Source organism: Protopterus annectens, chromosome 11.part0 (genome assembly GCF_019279795.1).
Source record: "Protopterus annectens isolate FY-2018-M chromosome 11.part0, PAN1.0, whole genome shotgun sequence".
Lineage (NCBI taxonomy): Eukaryota > Metazoa > Chordata > Ceratodontiformes > Protopteridae > Protopterus > Protopterus annectens.
Window position 1 is genome coordinate 1551639929 of NC_056745.1, and position 18565 is coordinate 1551658493.

Here is an 18565-nt window from a genome sequence, read left to right on the forward strand (position 1 = left end):
AATTAAAATGGCTTGGTGTCAAGACTGCCAGTTCCCCCTTGCTTTGCTCAAGCTTTCAATGTTCTGGACATGTGGAAGCTGCCCTTAAACTTTAGAAGCTGGTGAACTGCTAACAGTGTTTAAAGCCTGCCTAGGTTATATCCCATAGAGCTTGGGCTACTGAAGCAGTGCTCTAAGAACATGTACTGTTTTTTTTTAAATTTTTGTAATTGCACGTGTACTTCATATTGTAGTTTGGTTGTGTAATCTAATTACACGAATGATCAAAGACTGATTCATACATTTTTCACAGTTGTTCTTAGATTGATTTTGAGTAGTTAAGGTTTGAAGTAAGGGAGTGTGGTAAATAACCATGCCTCCCTTTGGGACTCTCATTATCTTGGGTATACCACCATGAGGGGGACCATCCAGTAGAAAGCTTGGAATACTGTCCTGTGAGTTATCAAGGGTGGGCCTATGCTTACCATGCATAAAAGTTATATTTTTGCCATATTTTTAAATTTGGAAGAGCAGGTCTGCTGTCACTAGTATTTTGTCCACATAGTTCTACCTTGGTGAAGAAAGTTTATATGCTTTATATTATGTCAATCAAAAAAAAAAAAAAAAAAAAAAAACCTCAGCAGCTACTTGGTAGACTTTGTGTACTTTATTAAAAAGTTTAGCACGTTTGTGTTACTACAGTACTAGAACGTGAGTTGGTTCCCAAGTTATCTGTTTTTGGCTTATTAGAACTGGTAACTCTGGCCTTTGTACCTTTAGCTGGTTTCACTTAATATATGTCCCATAGCATGGCTAACCTTAGATCTAGCGAGGAAAACTTTCACAGTGCATTATGAAAGTTTTGTTTGCTGAGCAGCCCTCATGCCTACTGCCTTAGTTCTCAGAGTTACCTAGAGTGGAGCTACTATTCTAGAGCTATAGTTAAGTGCAGTACTTTCATGTCGTCACTGTTGGTGGACTTAAACCTCCCTTCCACTAATGTCATACACCCAGATTATTAACTAAAATAGCAGAACAGTGCAGCAGTACCGGCATGCCTTCCCTGTGTTTAATGCTAACAAATAGCACCCTTACCTGAGATGTTAGGAGCATTGGAAGCTATATCCCCACTGCAAGGACTTGGATTTATACTTGGATATTGAAGCAACAGTGCAGCATGGGGGTTGGTGTCTCAGTCTACAGTGCTATATTTCAGTGGGAGTTTAAACAGAGATTACATCTGTATAAGTTGGTGAAAGTTCAGGTAGATAGTAATGCTCCTATGGCAAGTATCAGAATAATGTGGGAGCTTTTCCTGCTACCCTTGCCAAATTTCTCCCTGAAAAAATGAGTATAGACTCATTAAGGAAAACTTGGACAGTATATTTTAGTATATCTTAAGCGTAATTAGAAGTGTCTCTACTGGGGCAAAAAAGAGCTGTAAATTAAATTTATCAGGACAACTGAATGTAACATATCTTTTGAGCCGAGTACTAAATGTAATGCTTTGTCCATTCTTCAGGTAACAAAAATTTTGCTACTACTTCACCTTTAAGCAAACATACGACCATGTGTGCCTGTATGATAATGCCTATATGTGGGTGTCCAATTGTATGCTTCTGTGAGAAGCAGTGTAATCGACTATTTTTCTAAAGTTATTTATTTATCGTATTGCCTGTACCTTCTGTTAATTTTATTTAGTTTTGTTACACATAAGTGCATTAATGCACTCAAACGCGTGCGTTACATGTGATGTAAAGCACAGAAGGTTTGCATAGTGCAGATATCATCTACTAAATGTTTCTTGTGCCTCACAAAAGCCATGGACGCATGGTAATATCTATCTCGTGTATATGCCCAGATGCCTTATTGCACTTATAAAATGGGCATCTATAGATTTTTGCATTTGGAGTTTTAAATCTAGTAGTTTAATAATTCTATATTTTGTAGTGTATTTTAATGTAAAAATAGTTACTAATTGATCTCTGTGTATATGTTTTAATTTTTTAACTATGGAATTTTGGAATGAAATTTTCAGTGTAGTCATTTGTGAGACTCTTCTAACTGTTGGTGCTTTTGTACAGTTCTGTTTGTAAACTGTTGCTAGCAGTACACAACGTCTCAGCAGTTGTCCTTTTTGCATGTACACTTTCTGGGACTATTAACATTTTGGAGTTGGCCTGAAGTTTTTCAGTTTCAGTATAATATGAAGTTCAGATGTGTGAGATAGTCAGAATAACAGTTGATTTATGTGTAAAATAGAATAATTTCAGCAAGAAATGCTATATATTTAGAACTTAGAAACAGCTGAATCTGCTTTCAGCATTTGGACATCTGTGGTGCTTTGTTGTTGCAGTCTCACATATTGGTAGTTAATCTGTAGCCCTGCTCTGAAACACAGTTCACCATACATATTTCTTTGTTCTGGTTTGGTGCCTAGGAAAAGAAAGAAAAAACTGTCCCAAGAAATATTCCTATGGCAGGCTATGCCAGGAAAATTGCTGCGTGACATTTATGATTTATTACCCAAGGTATCTTTTCTCTATTTCTAGGTTAAAGCATTTTCATTATAATTTTATTTATTTTTCTGTAAGCTTTTTCTCCATTGCACCTGTTGACCATCATGTCCGTGTGGTCCATTCATTTCTGTGTTCTGGGGTTTTCCCTAGAGAGGACAAGAACTGGTCAGGGGAAACGGTCATAGAGACAACCCTGAGATAGTGTGTGCCCCCCCCCCCCCCGGACTGCCTTGCATAATGCCATCACTTCATCTAGTTATTGTGGCTTTGGGAAGTCCTGGATTACTCAATGTCTAACAGGATGGTCACACCCATTCTCTTCTTCCCACTCTCAAATGCCCAAGCCAGTATCAGTCTGTGGCTGCACACCCAGCTTCATTCCTATATGCCACTGAACTGTCCACGTTATAGTTTGTGTTGTTTTCACCTTTAAATTTACTGTGATGCAGACAGGTTATAGGTCACATTAAAGGTGGAAAAAGTTTTGAAATGATTTATTGTGGTCTCACTTTTTATATCACAACAACCTGGCATTTTAACAGGGTGTGTGTAAACTTTTTATATCCACTGTACAAGCAATGTTGTTCAGCCTGGATTACTGAGCTTTGGCAGGTAAATGAGTCCAGGTGAGGAAACCTGAGTTTCGGAGGGACAGAGCTTCACAACCATGCAGCTTCATAAATATTTGCTACAGTAATCATTTCGTAGTAACTCTAAGAACTGGGAGACACTTTTATAAGCTAAAATGTTCCCCTCTGCATCATTTATCTTAAGTTGCTGTAGGCAGTGGTATGTTTATTGCACACTCAAAAATATTCACAAGGGAAATCATTTTGGTGGCAACTTCCCAGAGCTAAAAAACACATGCAAAGGGTAGTGCTCCCCCTTAGCCGATGGTATTTTGTTGTCTGTATTTGAGTGTTTACTGTGGTAGTTTGTATGTTTTATTTCTGCTTATATGTGCATTTATATTAATGCAGTATTTTTATTTTGTGTAGTGTATCATCACATTCACCTTTTTGGACAATCCATGCATAATAGAGCATCTCAACTGCCTGTGTGTGTGTGTTTGTGTGTGTGTGTGTGTGTGTGTGTGTGTGTGTGTGGGGGGGCTCCCTGTTGTAATTCCAAGAGTTGTAACTCCAACTTCTGGAATTATGAAAAGTATGAAAATGTAGGTGAATGATGAATGTCAAACATTGCTGATTTGCCTTTTAAAGTTGTTTTTTTTTTTTTTTTTTTGCATGTAGTTAAGACACCCTGTGTATCCTCCTGTGGGGGGGGGGGAGCACCACACAAATGTTATATATTCCAACCCAGAGATCCCCATATCTCTGAGGAAAGGAAACTGTATAGGATTTGGTAGTAAAAAAAAAAAAAAGTCATTTTCATGTGTTCAGTCTCACTATTTTGGGCCTTACTTTTGAGTGTCGGAATTTGAAATGGTGTACAGGTGTGTGTCTTTTAGATCCGACTTTAGATCAGAGTGCTTTTTTCTGTTCCTGATCAGGTAATGCACTTAATTATTGAGTTTTAGTGTTTTTATTACAGTGAAACATATTTAATTTGTGTGTTTTGTTTCTTTTGTATTTTTATGCAAAAGTGGTAATATTTGAGTTTGGAGTGTGCCACTGGTGTTTTTAGTAGCATTTCCTGTTTGGGATAGAGTCTTTCTGCTAAATGACTTTTCAGGATGGTGGCAATTTGATGAATTTTGAAGTCTGTGAGGGAGAATGAATCCGTGACTAAATGTGGGTGTCTAGGTGGCCTGCACTAATTTTTTTCCACTTGTGGTAGAACAGATTTGACACACAGTCAAGTAGCAAGCTGATTGATTAATGTACCTTGTCCATATTTTAAAGTCATGATGTGAGCATGTCCTGGTGTAAGAGGCATACCTTGGTGTTGTGTTATCAGGATATAACCAATTATTTGTTGTATGTTATGTATTTCACGCCAAAACATTATATGCATTCTATGAGGCAACATGGATAATATTCCATTGATTATTTTATATTGATCATAACTGTGTACTTACTAAGGTGGTCTTAGGTGTATTGCAATAAAGTAAAATAGTTGCACATTTGGTAGATATTTTGATAACTTTTCAGTCTTTGCTATTATGATTAGCTGTGGAACTTATCCATATGTCAGGTTTCATCAGTTGTCTTCCTTTTTTGGAATATTTGATAGGACTTTTTCTTCTGGAAATCTGCAGTTTATTTTGTGACTAATTCTGCTGCACTACAACTTTTTTGGAGATGTGACTCGAGGAACCTCTTTCTGAAACTGTTGACCATCACAGTCAATATTTTCTTGCAACAGTACTGATTGTGATACTTCCGGTTTCTCTCCATTCTGCAGCCTTGACATATTTGTTTAATGCAGATGTCTGCAGTTTCACCTACGTGCCTTTCTATCTTCTCCACAAACAACATAGGACCTTAGTTTTCCTGCTTGTCCAACTCCTTCAACTTCAGGTCACAGACTGTGCAGTCATTTTAATATGCTTACTTTCTCCCCAACCTGTAAATCATATTGTCATTGTCTTCTACAGTTTCTGTCTCAACAGCATTTCTGTCCCTGCTGATTTTTTTCAAACATTCCTTTTAATTTGTATTGATTTTCACACAACAGGAACGTAGCTAAAGTAAACAATTTGCTTTTTAGCTTTCTTCCCACTAACAGTTGAGCTGGTAAAAGATGAATTCCTTGCAATGGAGTATTCTTCTACCCACAATTTGTGAGGTTACATTCCTCATAAATATTGCTGGTTGTCTTTTTTTATAAGATTTTTTCACATTCTGTTAGTTCTTTCCACAAACACTGGATAGTGCATTTGAATTCCCACTCTCACACACATAGCCTGAAATTCAGACCTTTTGCATAATGTACTGTATTCTGAGATGAAAGTATCAGTTATGTGTTATGTCAGGAATGTAAATTTTAATATACTAAGAACACTACAACTTGGAATAATAATGAAATGTAGCTTGTGTAAATTGGAAAAAAAATAATGTCCAGCCTTGCCCACAGAAGAAAATGCTGTTTACTGCCAGAATAACAGTGGAATGCATTAGTGCAGTTAGTATATTTTATTTTGCTTTTTTCTCATTGTTTTATCATCATGCATACAAATGATTTACAAATTTGCTTAAACTATTAATGAATACAAGTAAATCACACATTATATAAACAATTTAAAATGCTAAATTTGATTTCCATTGACAGTTAAATATTTTTAACAGCATGTTCAGTTTTTATTCAGTATTTATAGTTTAGTTTATTATCTTTTACTCTTGGTGTAATAGAAATGATTTCTTTATGGCTTATAACAGCAGATTTAGTTTTCAATTTAATTATGTTAGGAGGAATTTTTTTTCCAATTCATTGTAATAAATATGTACATTAAGGGATGTCGGGATACATTTATGTTTACTGGAGTTGGAGCATTTGTTAGGAGTATCCATAACTGTACAACTATCCATCCATAAATTAAAAAAAAAAAAAAAGATTATAAATATCTTCTCAGTATTTCACATTCTTCTCAGATTTGTAAAAGTATGACAGAAATCTGCTTTTAAAGTTTTTTTTGTTTCCATCTCCAACAAATTTATTCCTTAATTGTATTGATATTACTGATTTTGTGAGTGCTGAGAAAGTCTGGGCCCAATTCCAAAAGACTTGCTCTCAGTACAAGTGACCCTTGTGTAAACCTGTTTATAGACAGTCCTTAGACCGAAGTAAGTCACTTACGCTGAGCGCAAGTCTTTTGGAGTCAGGGCAGACTTGCACTTGGAGTAACTCTTATAATCTGGGCCTCAATATAAATGTTTCAATGCGGATAGCTTCCAGTAGATACTAGTTGTTAATCTTACCTATCTTAATATAATTTATTTACTACTTTCATTGTCTAATTTTAAATTATATTGTTCAATAAAGTTCCCAATAATTGTCATCAGTGTCCAGTTCTAAGGTTATTTTATTTACTTTTGAAAACAAAGGTGTTACATCTACTTTTCCATCATCATGGAGAAGAATAATTTTCCATTTCAATGCATGTCATTTAATTTTTTTATTTCTTCAAATTTTAATTTGATAATAGAAACCAAAATCCTGTTTATTGGGTCCATTTCATAATTAATCATGCTTTTATCCAACAATAAAGTATTAATCTGTCTTACAGTTGACAAGCAAAGGAGATTTATGTGTAGCATTTTAGCTTGACTATTCCTGTCAGTGAATCATGGGATATACATTGTTGGTAAAAAGAGAGAAACAAATATCTCTGTGCTGCGATATTTACAGATATAATTCCTGAAGAATTTCAATAAGATATTGATATTATTTTAATGTATTTGAAGGCTTACTAAAGTAGTTTTCTATAGCCCATAAAATATTACAATATCCAAGGAGAAAGAGAGATTTTTAATGGTGAATTCTCACTGATAATAGTTTTTGGTATTTATGCTTGTAAACAATTTTCATTTATTAGGAAAACTGATTTCTCCATTGTTCCATATTCTAATATGATTTTTAAACACAGGATTAGTTATTAATGGGTATCATAAAACCTTTAATTTTATATTGTATATTTTTATCTGGTATTAGTGCTGTTGTGTAAATACATATTTTAGGTAATAAAATTATTATGAAGAGCATTAATCTATGTGTACATAAAACATTTTATGTTTTAGTTAGTGCGATGATTTTATAAATACTTTTGCGTAATCTTTGACAATAGAATATAAATTATCTAATACATGTGCCCATTTTATATTTAATAGGTTCATAGGTTCATACTAGGCTATCTGCCCAAGGGCATTTATAAGCCTAGCCAGAGTTTTGTGGCTTTCGCCACCCCTTTAGTTTGGAGGATACTATCCCCATTATTTTGCTGTGCCTCTGTCAAGCAGTGACACTGAGATAATCCCTGGGGTATATCCGTGATCTCCCATCCATTGGTTAAGATTTCTCTTGAACAAAGCCAGCGAGGTGCTCTGCCTCACATGTACCGGGATTTTGTTCCACAGCATAGGGTGTCTCTGGGTGATGAATCTGTCCCTCCAGCATGTCCTATTAATAACCGTGTCAAGGTTTAAGTCTCCCGCCCTTGTAGTTCTGAGGGATCTAGAGTTTTTTGAGGTGAAGCATGTTCATCAGTTCTGGGTTGGACATGGCCTTGTATGTCAGGCACAGGTCACCTCTGAGCAGACGGTAAGCGACTGAGTAGAGCTGAAGTTCCTTCAGTCGGGCAGCATAGGACATATTTTTGAGACCCTTTATCCTTTTGGTGAGGAACTTTTGGGGCCTTTCCAGTTGCTGCAGATGTTGTGTCAGATACATTCCGAATGGGGCATTGTACTCAATCATTGGCCTGATGAGTGATGAGTACAGGGGGACGATGACTTCCCTTGATCTAGATGTGAATCCCTTCATGATCAGGTGGGCAATGTAGAAGGTCTTCCTAACTACTTTGGCAATGTGAGTATCAAATGAAAGGTTACTGTCAACCTGGGTACCCAGATCCCCTAATAACCTCTTCTGTGCTTAGTGGGTTGCCGCCTATATGGTAGCTAGGGGTAACCTTGTTTTTCCCGAAGGGTATGATTATGCATTTTTTGGCGTTTAACTTTAGGCCATGGTTCTGGCACCAGTTTTCCGTTTCTATAAGACCCTTCTGAAGGATATCTGTGTCAGATGTGTTCTCAACTATGGAGCCCAGTTTGCAGTCATCTGCAAATTTTGTCAGCCATAATCCTCCTGTGTTTGCTTGTACTTCTGAAAAGTAGATGCCGAACAGGAGAGGGCCCAGGACTGAGCTCTGTGGGACACCACTTGTGACAGGCTTTGAGTCTGACATGGTGCCAGCAACTCTGACCCTGTGGGTTCTGTCACTTAGCCAATTTGCAACCCATCTTGTGACGTATGGGTTTACATTTAAGCTGATGAGTTTTTCAATGATACCTGAGTGGGGTATTGTGTCGAAAGCCTTTGCCAGGTCGAGTTAGGCTGTGTGGACTGCCTTTCCCTCATCAATGGCCTTGGTGACTGTTTCGAAAAAGTCCACCAGGTTTAAAAGGCATGATCTGCCCTTGACAAAGCCAAACTGGGTCGGATCCAAAGTCTGCAAGTCTCCTATGTCTTTATTTATGAGTTCCATTGTGATACTCTCCATAGCTTTGCAGATCAAGCTTGTCAAGCTGATGGGACGGTAATTACCTGGGTCGGTGGAGGCACCTCCTTTGTGAAGTGGGACCACAGTTGCCGTACGCCACTCCTTAGGCACGTATCCTGAGGTGAGGCTAAGATTAAACAGCTGCCCTAACTGCGGGTTTAATTCCTCATTGAGTTCATGGAGCACACATCCGGGGACACCATCTGGTCCCATGGATGCTGTGTTTTTTGCCTTGGAGAGAGCAGTTCTCACCTGAGCGTTAGAGATGTTTGGGGGGCTATAATTCTCTGGTATAGATATCTCATCTTTTGGTGGGGAGGGGGGGAGAAGTTTGCACTGAACCTGTCAGCCAGTATGTTGGCAATGTCTGTAGGTTCAGTAATTTTTACATCATTTTGAACTAATTCTGAGCATATCTGGGAGTTTCCTCCCAGGTTTCTAACATAGCTAAAGAAGGCCTTATGATTGTCCTTTGAGTCCTTAGCGACTTTTCTCTCAAAATTTGCCTTGGATGATTTTATGAGAGATCGTAATTTTTTACTTATAATGATCAAGGGTGTTTTCCCTTTTAAGGATTTTGCTCTATCTTGTAGTAGCTTCCTCCTTTTGTTGTAGAGCTTGTTTATGGCTGGGGTCCACCAAACTGGACGCTTGCCTTTGGTACAAAGGGTCTTTGTTTTGTTTGGGATTGCCTGATCCATGCAGTCCTGTAGGTGCTGGTAGAAGGCATTTGTAAGTGATTCAGCGGCTTGAGTAATGGTTTCCGCAGTCTCGGGGGTCTTAAAAGAGACCACACTAGCCTTTAGAAATGTGAAGTCGGCTTTTGAGAAGTTCTTCACTGTGGTCTTTTTTATCTCAGCTTTCTCTGTCTGAATTTTGATTAATTAAAACTGCCTTTATTACATTTCATTTTTAGATACAGTTTCTACTAGATCAAGTCCTTTATTCCCTCAAAAGATGTATGTATTTTATTGTCAGAAGAATATCATCTGCAGATAGTAATGTCTTGGAATGATACAGTTCATTAACTGTGAAGCCATCAATGTCTGTATTATTTCTAATATAATTTGTAACTAATTATATTACTTTTGCAAATAAAAGAGGGATACATTGATTTTTTTTTCTTTTATTTAATTTAAAGCCCTGTTAAATAAAGGGATCAGTTTTAATGCAGACTTTAGATTCTGCAGTAAACAGTTTGTAAAACATTACATTTAAATGTGATTTTCAGGCCAAGGTCATCCTTCGGTCCAATGTTTTTTTTTGGGGGGGGGGGGGTCATTGTTTATAGTTCCACCCAAGAGGTTGGCGTAGATGAAACTCTGAATTTCACTTGCAGCAGTTAAGTACCTATTGTAACTGAAAAAATATTTTGATCTTTACTTGCTTACTTGCTTGGTGTGATAGATCTGCAGTGTTCTTAAGACACTCAGTCTTGCTGGCTGGATTCTTGCTAAAATTCAAAGTCTAGTTATATTTGCATTCACAGTCTGTTGCATACAGAAACTTGCAGAATATACACTGATGAGAGAATATACTTTGCAGCACTTGCCTTTAAGAGCAGTAACCAATAACTTTTATAATAAATAAAACTGGACAAACGTTGCAGCTTAAAAGTACTGTTCCAACTTTACTTCTCATATAGTACAGATGATGTGAGAGATATAACATTTACCTTGGGACTTGTGTCCCTACCAAACCTCTCTAACCTAGCTGGATTTATACAGCTCTTTATGTACACTTTTTAGTCCTGTAGAAACAATACTAAGCTTCCTTGTTTAACAATGTCTTGTAAGAGACCAGCTTTTCTGACAGTGTGAATATCCTGTAACAGTGTCCTGATGTCCATGTAGAAAAACATATTTTTGAGAAAACACATTGTTCTGTATTCTATTTGGAGAATATTGTTCTGTATTCTATTTGGAGAATTGCTTATCCTGTAGAAACAATACTAAGCTTAACATATGAGCATATGTTCTTGTGCCAATGCTGATAAGCATATCCTGTTTTTTATGAAGAAAAACATATTTTTGAGAAAACACATTGTCAGAGATCAGCTTTTCTGACAGCGTGAACATCCTGTATTTTATTTGGATCTTTGTATAAAAAAAATCTGTTCTTGTGCCATCCTGTTTTTCCATGCAGAATAACATGTCATTGTTCTTTAAAAGCAGATTTTGCATTTTTGTTCTTGCATACATCCTGTTTTGAGTCTGTAAGGGAATAATGTCCATTCTTTAAAAGCAGATTTGGTATTTTTGCTCTTGCATACATCCTGTTTTGAGTCTGTAAGGGAAAAATGTCCATTCAGCAGATTCCTTTTCCAAGCCATGGTCATTTAGTATGACTGCTGATCACATATTAGTAAACTCTGTTTCTGCATTTAAGCAAGCCTTTTCTTTCAGCATATTTACAACATAATTAATTTCAGACTAATATTAATACAATCTAACAATTCCCTCTGTTTTTAAACATACTCAAAACATTTTATATAGAAAACACAAGAAACAAACCTTTAGTTTGATACAACAAATCAAAATGCAATTTTACATAGTTAATACAATGATATTAAGTATTACTACCAAACTGAATGTATTTCAAACTTTTTCTTTTGCAGACCATTCTGTGAAAATATTTTTATCAGTTATGAGCTGTCTGCTTTAGTTTAACTTGATCAATTTATTCTTTTGCAATCACAGAATTTAATTTATGACTTAGAACTGTTTCATTAACTCTTTGCAGCTGTTAAATTAACTATGAGACAATAACTATGTGCTACTGCAAGCATTTATACACCACTGAAAACACACAATTTCAATGCCATTTTAACCATAACATTGTGGTCAAGTCTTTGAACTGCCCATTAACATCTTGATAAAGTACTGAACTGGGCTTAGATAATAAATATTTGAAAGCAGTTATTTTACTGGGGTAAAACCAATGATATTACAACTTGACAAATTACTTTTAAACTTATTACAATGTATCCTGTACAGTATGTATTTACAGAGACTGTTTGCTGTTCATGCATTTCAATCTAGTAGGTATCCTGGACCCATTTTTTTCTTTAAATATGTTTTTTTCACACATATTCATTACTAGACATTAATCTCATTTGTACTGAATTCTTCTGCATTTGTACATACAAAGACTATAAAGTACATTTAGTCTAATCTTACAAATTTAATAACATTAATATTGAGCAAAATCTTGGAAAATTTTTATGTCTCTTTAGAAATATCTAGTGAAATTGATACCAAATCCATATGTCCTGTTATTTTAAACTACATACTCAGCAATTAGAAACATTGATGCTTTTTTATACCAACATTGTTTTGCCAAAAACATATTAAAAATAGTGACCAATCTTGCTCAATTTTTTTACATATCTTTACTCTCTTTTGTATAGCTGTAATCAGTTTTAAGCCATCTCTTGTTTTTTAAACCATCTCTTGTATAGCTTTACAATTTAACAGGTTGTAAATACAATTTAATACTAAACAATACAATAATAACCATTATGATAGCTATTAACAACTTGTAAAATATCTTATCCTGTCAGGTTTAATCCAGTTTACCAGTATTTCTAATACACTAATACCTGTTTTTTCCTCCCCATAAAAGAGTATTGTCAAGAAGGAATGAGATATTTTTTCTTGTAGCTTTATTTTAGACCCTTATTATTTATTTTTATGTAGCTTTATTTCAGACCCTTGTCACAGTCTGTTTATACAGTCAGTGTAAAACTGAGAAAGTGCCCTCCTCTTATACAGTCAGTGTAAAACTGAGAAAGTACCCCTCCCCCTGTAGTACTTCAGCACTGTTTACCTGCCCTATGCTGTGAAAATAGAATGTATGTCAGCTTAACACTATGGTTATACATTTATTTTATTAAATTATGAACTTTTGTCTGATTTGCTAATTTTTTATAAAGCTTTTGTTGTTTACTACCACTAGTAGGCATTTACATTCTCCTGCACAATTGATTTGAACTGTATATATACTATAGCCCATTTGCTGGCTGTACTTGATACAACTGAGGTTTTTTTTGTCCTTTTAACATTTACTTGCAAACAGATTATAAGTGACATCTATGCACAATTGTGGCATTTTATGACCATTACTAAATAGTGTTGCTTGTAAACATTTTAACAATTATGTTTTAATAACAATGATGCTTTAGAAAAACTCAAGCTACTTGCCTGGCAATTAGTCTTGTTGTTTATCTTATCTTTCCAGCATTTCCTGTAACTATTCATTCAGTCTAGGAAGGTCTGAGCTCACATTTCATACTCTGTAAACTATAGTTAATTCTTTTGGCATTTTTCCTTTAATGTGATTGTGATTTGCATAACTATGCATTTATACAACATAAATAGACATCATTTTACAATTACCTTACATGGAAATTACCTTACATGGATTTCAGTATTTTTTTTATTTTTTATTTAACTATTCTGTCCTGCCATTAATTTTACAAAAACTGTTTGAATAATACCATCTGTGATTTTATTTTTAAAATTCAGAACTTTAACTGTTTGGTGTTACTAAATTGTAAAAAACAAAATAGATATTAGTTTAACCAACACATTTATATTTATATTATTTATATTTGCTGTTGTCTGACTGTTATTCTTGTGTATTGTAACAGATGTACTCTAGATAAAAAGAACACACATGCATGTCTGTCTTGTATATGTATATCTTTATACAAGCATGTCATGTCTTGTGACTTTAAATTTTTACTCATCTATTTTTATTTAATTTATATATTATAATACACTAGAACAGTTTTGTTTACCTTTTGACTATGCTAATGAATGGCATTCATATGCTTTACTTTACTGTAGTACTGATAGATGTCTTGCTTTAACTGAATGAAAGTAAAACATTTAAGAATGATTTGTCCAGACATCAGATCCTACTATCCTACCATGTATGTTTAACCATTTTCAAAACATAAACATATTATAAAATATATTTCTTTTGCACAGATTAACTGTGTATGCAGGAAATTTCCAGTCTCTGTCAGTTCAGCTAATTTATTTCCTTTATCCTGCAACTGCTTTTGAAGAATTTCCTGGAATGTTGTATGGTCTTTCTGACATTCTTTAGTAAGCTGTTCTGCTGAATTTGAAACTTCTATGCACTTTTGAAAAGATGTGTGTATAACTTGTCTAAGCTTCCTGAACTCATTGTGTCTGTCTTTTAGAAGTTTACTACATTCCTTTGTAACAAAATGTACTAGGGGCTCTATCAGTAAATGATCTGACTCACATGTGGTGACAGGACATAACTGTTCAACATCAGAATGCAATGGAAACACTTTACCCTTAGTTAATTCTTCAGATCTGTTTTTACAGTCTATTTTTTTAGCAATATGATGCAATATTATTTTTTTATGGCATAATACACAAAATGCAGTTTTTGTTGAAGCACACAATAAACATTTGTCATATTTCACATGGTTTTCTTTGAGATACCAGTCAAATATTGTAATACATTTGCATAATGCCTTACTATCAACCTGCCCTAATAAGGTTTTACATTTACTAATGTGCTGTGTATACCAACATAGCAATTTACTAAAGTTTGGTTTACTCCTGCCTGGCTCGCCATTGAAAAAATATTTTGATCTTTACTTGCTTACTTGCTTGGTGTGATAGATCTGCAGTGTTCTTAAGACACTCAGTCTTGCTGGCTGGATTCTTGCTAAAATTCAAAGTCTAGTTATATTTGCATTCACAGTCTGTTGCATACAGAAACTTGCAGAATATACACTGATAAGAGAATATACTTTGCAGCACTTGTCTTTAAGAGCAGTAACCAATAACTTTTATAATAAATAAAACTGGACAAACGTTGCAGCTTAAAAGTAATGTTCCAACTTTACTTCTCATATAGTACAGATGATGTGAGAGATATAACATTTACCTTGGGACTTGTGTCCCTACCAAACCTCTCTAACCTAGCTGGATTTATACAGCTCTTTATATACACTTTTTAGTCCTGTAGAAACAATACTAAGCTTCCTTGTTTAACAATGCCTTGTAAGAGACCAGCTTTTCTGACAGTGTGAATATCCTGTAACAGTGTCCTGATGTCCATGTAGAAAAACATATTTTTGAGAAAACACATTGTTCTGTATTCTATTTGGAGAATTGCTTATCCTGTAGAAACAACACTAAGCTTAACATATGAGCATATGTTCTTGTGCCAGTGCTGATAAGCATATCCTGTTTTTTATGAAGAAAAACATATTTTTGAGAAAACACATTGTCAGAGATCAGCTTTTCTGACAGTGTGAACATCCTGTATTTTATTTGGATCTTTGTATAAAAAAAATCTGTTCTTGTGCCATCCTGTTTTTCCATGCAGAATAACATGTCATTGTTCTTTAAAAGCAGATTTTGCATTTTTGTTCTTGCATACATCCTGTTTTGAGTCTATAAGGGAATAATGTCCATTCTTTAAAAGCAGATTTGGTATTTTTGCTCTTGCATACATCCTGTTTTGAGTCTGTAAGGGAAAAATGTCCATTCAGCAGATTCCTTTTCCAAGCCATGGTCATTTAGTATGACTGCTGATCACATATTAGTAAACTCTGTTTCTGCATTTAAGCAAGCCTTTTCTTTCAGCATATTTACAACATAATTAATTTCAGACTAATATTAATAAAATCTAACAGTAACACTAAACGTTTTTCACCTGTGTCTTCATCTCCATCCAGCTTTTCCTTCCTAGGCCTAGTGTAACTTTCTTAAGTAGGGGTTTAGAGTAATTGTCTTTTAGGGTGACAGCCCACATGTTGTGGGCTTTCAGCGATCTGAAGAGGGGGTCCTTAATAGCTAGAACATATGTGTAAAGGAGAAATTCTGAAAAGAATGGGAAAGTTTAAAATGCTAGGCCAACTAAATGCACCTGGCTTTAGTCCACATGATAACAAATGTGAAACTAACAACACAGATCCATCATTATGGTAAGTATGTAGCTTTAGTTTTTGACTGGTTTTAAGTCTAGTAGTTTATATGATAATTCTGTATTTTTGTGGTGTATTTTAATTTAAAAAGTGTTTGCCTATTTTTAAGTAATTGATCTCTGTGTATATAACAACTTTTAAAATGTGTGTAATTTTGGAAGTAAATTTTCAGCGTAGCCATTTGTGGAATGCTGCATAGCTAGGAAAAATGGTTTCTTGATTGATTCTTCCTGTTTGTGATATTTTTCGCAGTTTGGGTTTCCATTGTTTTTTTCCCTTGAATGATTATGAACCTGACTTGCAGTTCTGAGGGGATTGTAGTTACTGTGTTTATTGAATTTATTTAGTCATGGAATAAAGTTTATTATACATTGTTTAATCTTCCAGTAGTCTTTTTCAAAGCCACCTGAATTGTACTTTCTGTGTTTAACTGGTTTAACATCTAAGCAATATATACCGAGTTTTAAAAAAAAATCCTTTGGCATAAAATAAAATAAAAAATGAAATAAATGTACTATAAACCTTTATAGGCAGTGGATGACTAAATTACTGCAAAAATACTCAGCAGAGTTTTTTTTAAGCATAGCTGTTTGTTTTGGAGACATCCAAGTGTCACATCCAGAAAGTTCGTGTTAGTGGTACTAATGTCTATTATAAAACAAAATGTACAGATTCTACTTTGCAAAATCATTTAAAATGCTTTTCAGAAGGCTACTTGAATTCTTTTGAGGAGTATTCTGTCCGAGTGGGTTTTCTTTGACATTTTTATATTGTGGTTTTACTGCAGTAAGTTGGATTATGCAAGCCGGCTGTGAACTTTGTGTTTTTACCCCCTTTTCTCCACTATAGCATGATGATGCAGTTGGTAAATATAGTTTAGGGGATGGGTATGCAGGAGAGCTTATCCTTACAATTTTGTTTTCAAGTTATGGATGTTGAAAAAAAAAACAATCTCTAGGACATAACTTGCAGTATTGTAACTAGATCAATTATAGGCAAATCTTTCCAGAAGCATTTGAAGAACACTTTTTTTTCATCAAAAATTAGGTTTCCAGTAAGTCTGCAGTATTTGATTATTCATTCACTCTTTGCTTTCCAGCTTAATCCATTGCAGGGTCATCGAGGAACCACAGCACTTTAAGTACACAAGGCATAGAAACTCGTGGCTGATGCCACCTCTGCTTTTCACTCAGCTGTCTCAGCTTCTGTAAGCCGACATGTCTCACGTCATCTTATGTAGTACTAACAAACACTACTTGATGGAACATATCTGTCACTCCAATCCCCACTCCATTTGCTCTCCTCTTTCTCTTCCAACAATGCTTTTCTCTATTCTGTAATAATACGGAAGCTGCTTCTAACTATAAAAAATGAACTGGCAAAGATCAACTACTGACATCATGAAGAAATGTACTGTACTTGTATTATACTGTATATAAGTTAGATACCTCTTGTTGCAATTAATTGCTGAACTGTCATTTTTTCCATATGAATGAGGAACACCTGATCTCTGTATTATGCTGTAATATGTCTGTGTATTATGTCTGTAATTGGAGCTTTTCTCCTTGGGCCTCCTCTGAATATGTTTTTTTTTTCAACCCAGATGGACTATCTTGGTAAACAAATGTCAAATAAATAAAATTTGAAATGCAGTGCCAGCCCATTGCATGATGTAGACACACACACACACACACACACACACACACACACACACACACACACACACACACACACACACACACACACACAGACAGTGGGAACAGCCACAGACAGTTCTTAGGACTGCCGTTTTGGGACATAGGGTAGGAAATTGGAGCACCAATACAGATATAGGTCTGTTCAGAAGGCTTCTTTACCAAGAACTGAAATGGAAATAAAGAACTTTTAGGAAGCAGTGCTAACTGGATCCATGTCATCTTTTCAAGTGTTCTTAATAATTAATTTATCTGTTATGAATGGTTGACTTGGTTGTATAAAAGAAAAATAAAAGAAAGAAAGAAGCAAGGAGTCTGTAATGGGTTATATAGTGAGGACTGGAAATGTTACATGGTTTCCCAGTATTCTGAAATGAAAGTGTCAGGCACTGGTTTCATTATATGTTATGTTGTTATTCGAAAATACAAACTTGATGGAGAAAAGGTTTCTCTGTATTTCTTCAGAAATCATTTTCCAATCCGTATATTGTAAATTGCACACATACTTGTTTTGAGACTCTGCTTAGTTAATAAAATATAATGAAAAATTAGATTAATCTCTAAAAACAAAATTCACATTTTACACCTACTTTTTATCTACAATGGATTTTTGGTAAATGTTCAATGATTTTATTTTTGACTTTAAGGTGCTTAAAAGGTGAAGTTTTACAATCTTAAATGGCTGAAAATAGAGGTGACATCTGAACATTATTAAAAGGCACACAAACACGCACACACAAAACTTTATAAAGTTACAGTGCATACTTTGATTTTACAGGTTTCTGGGCAGACCATACACCGGTGCATGATGCAGCCAGACAGGGCCATGTTCTACAGCTTAAGCAGTTGATTGAAAATGGAGCCTGTGTGAACCTGTTTACTGTGGACTCCATTACACCGTTACATGAAGCATGCCTGCACGGGCACACCCAGTGTGTAAAAATGTTGCTGGCTGCAGGAGCACAGGTAACGTATATTGTTAAGAGAAGGAATGGTAATTTATCTGTCAGAAAGTTTGCATAGATGTGCATACCCATTGATTAGATATATTTTGTAGTTTTAAGTGATAAAGGCCAGATTTAGAAACATAGGCCTTTATGCAGTTTTATTGATCCTTATCAGCTACAGCCTGGATTGATCCTTATTAGCTACAGCCTGGATTACATAGCTAAATGCGGTATGTGTGGAGAAAATTTAGAATAACCAGTAAGCCTAT

The 18565-nt window shown here is 35.1% G+C and overlaps 1 protein-coding gene across 1 annotated transcript in view; it reads left to right on the forward strand.

Moving 5' to 3' along the window:
• ASB13 (ankyrin repeat and SOCS box containing 13) overlaps window positions 1-18565 on the forward strand; it is a 519678-nt gene that overhangs the window by 232944 nt on the left and 268169 nt on the right. Inside the window, exon 2 of the mRNA XM_044088825.1 lies at window positions 18128-18315. Within this exon, the coding sequence (XP_043944760.1) occupies window positions 18128-18315 (188 nt within the window). The remainder of the gene's footprint in view (window positions 1-18127; window positions 18316-18565) is intronic.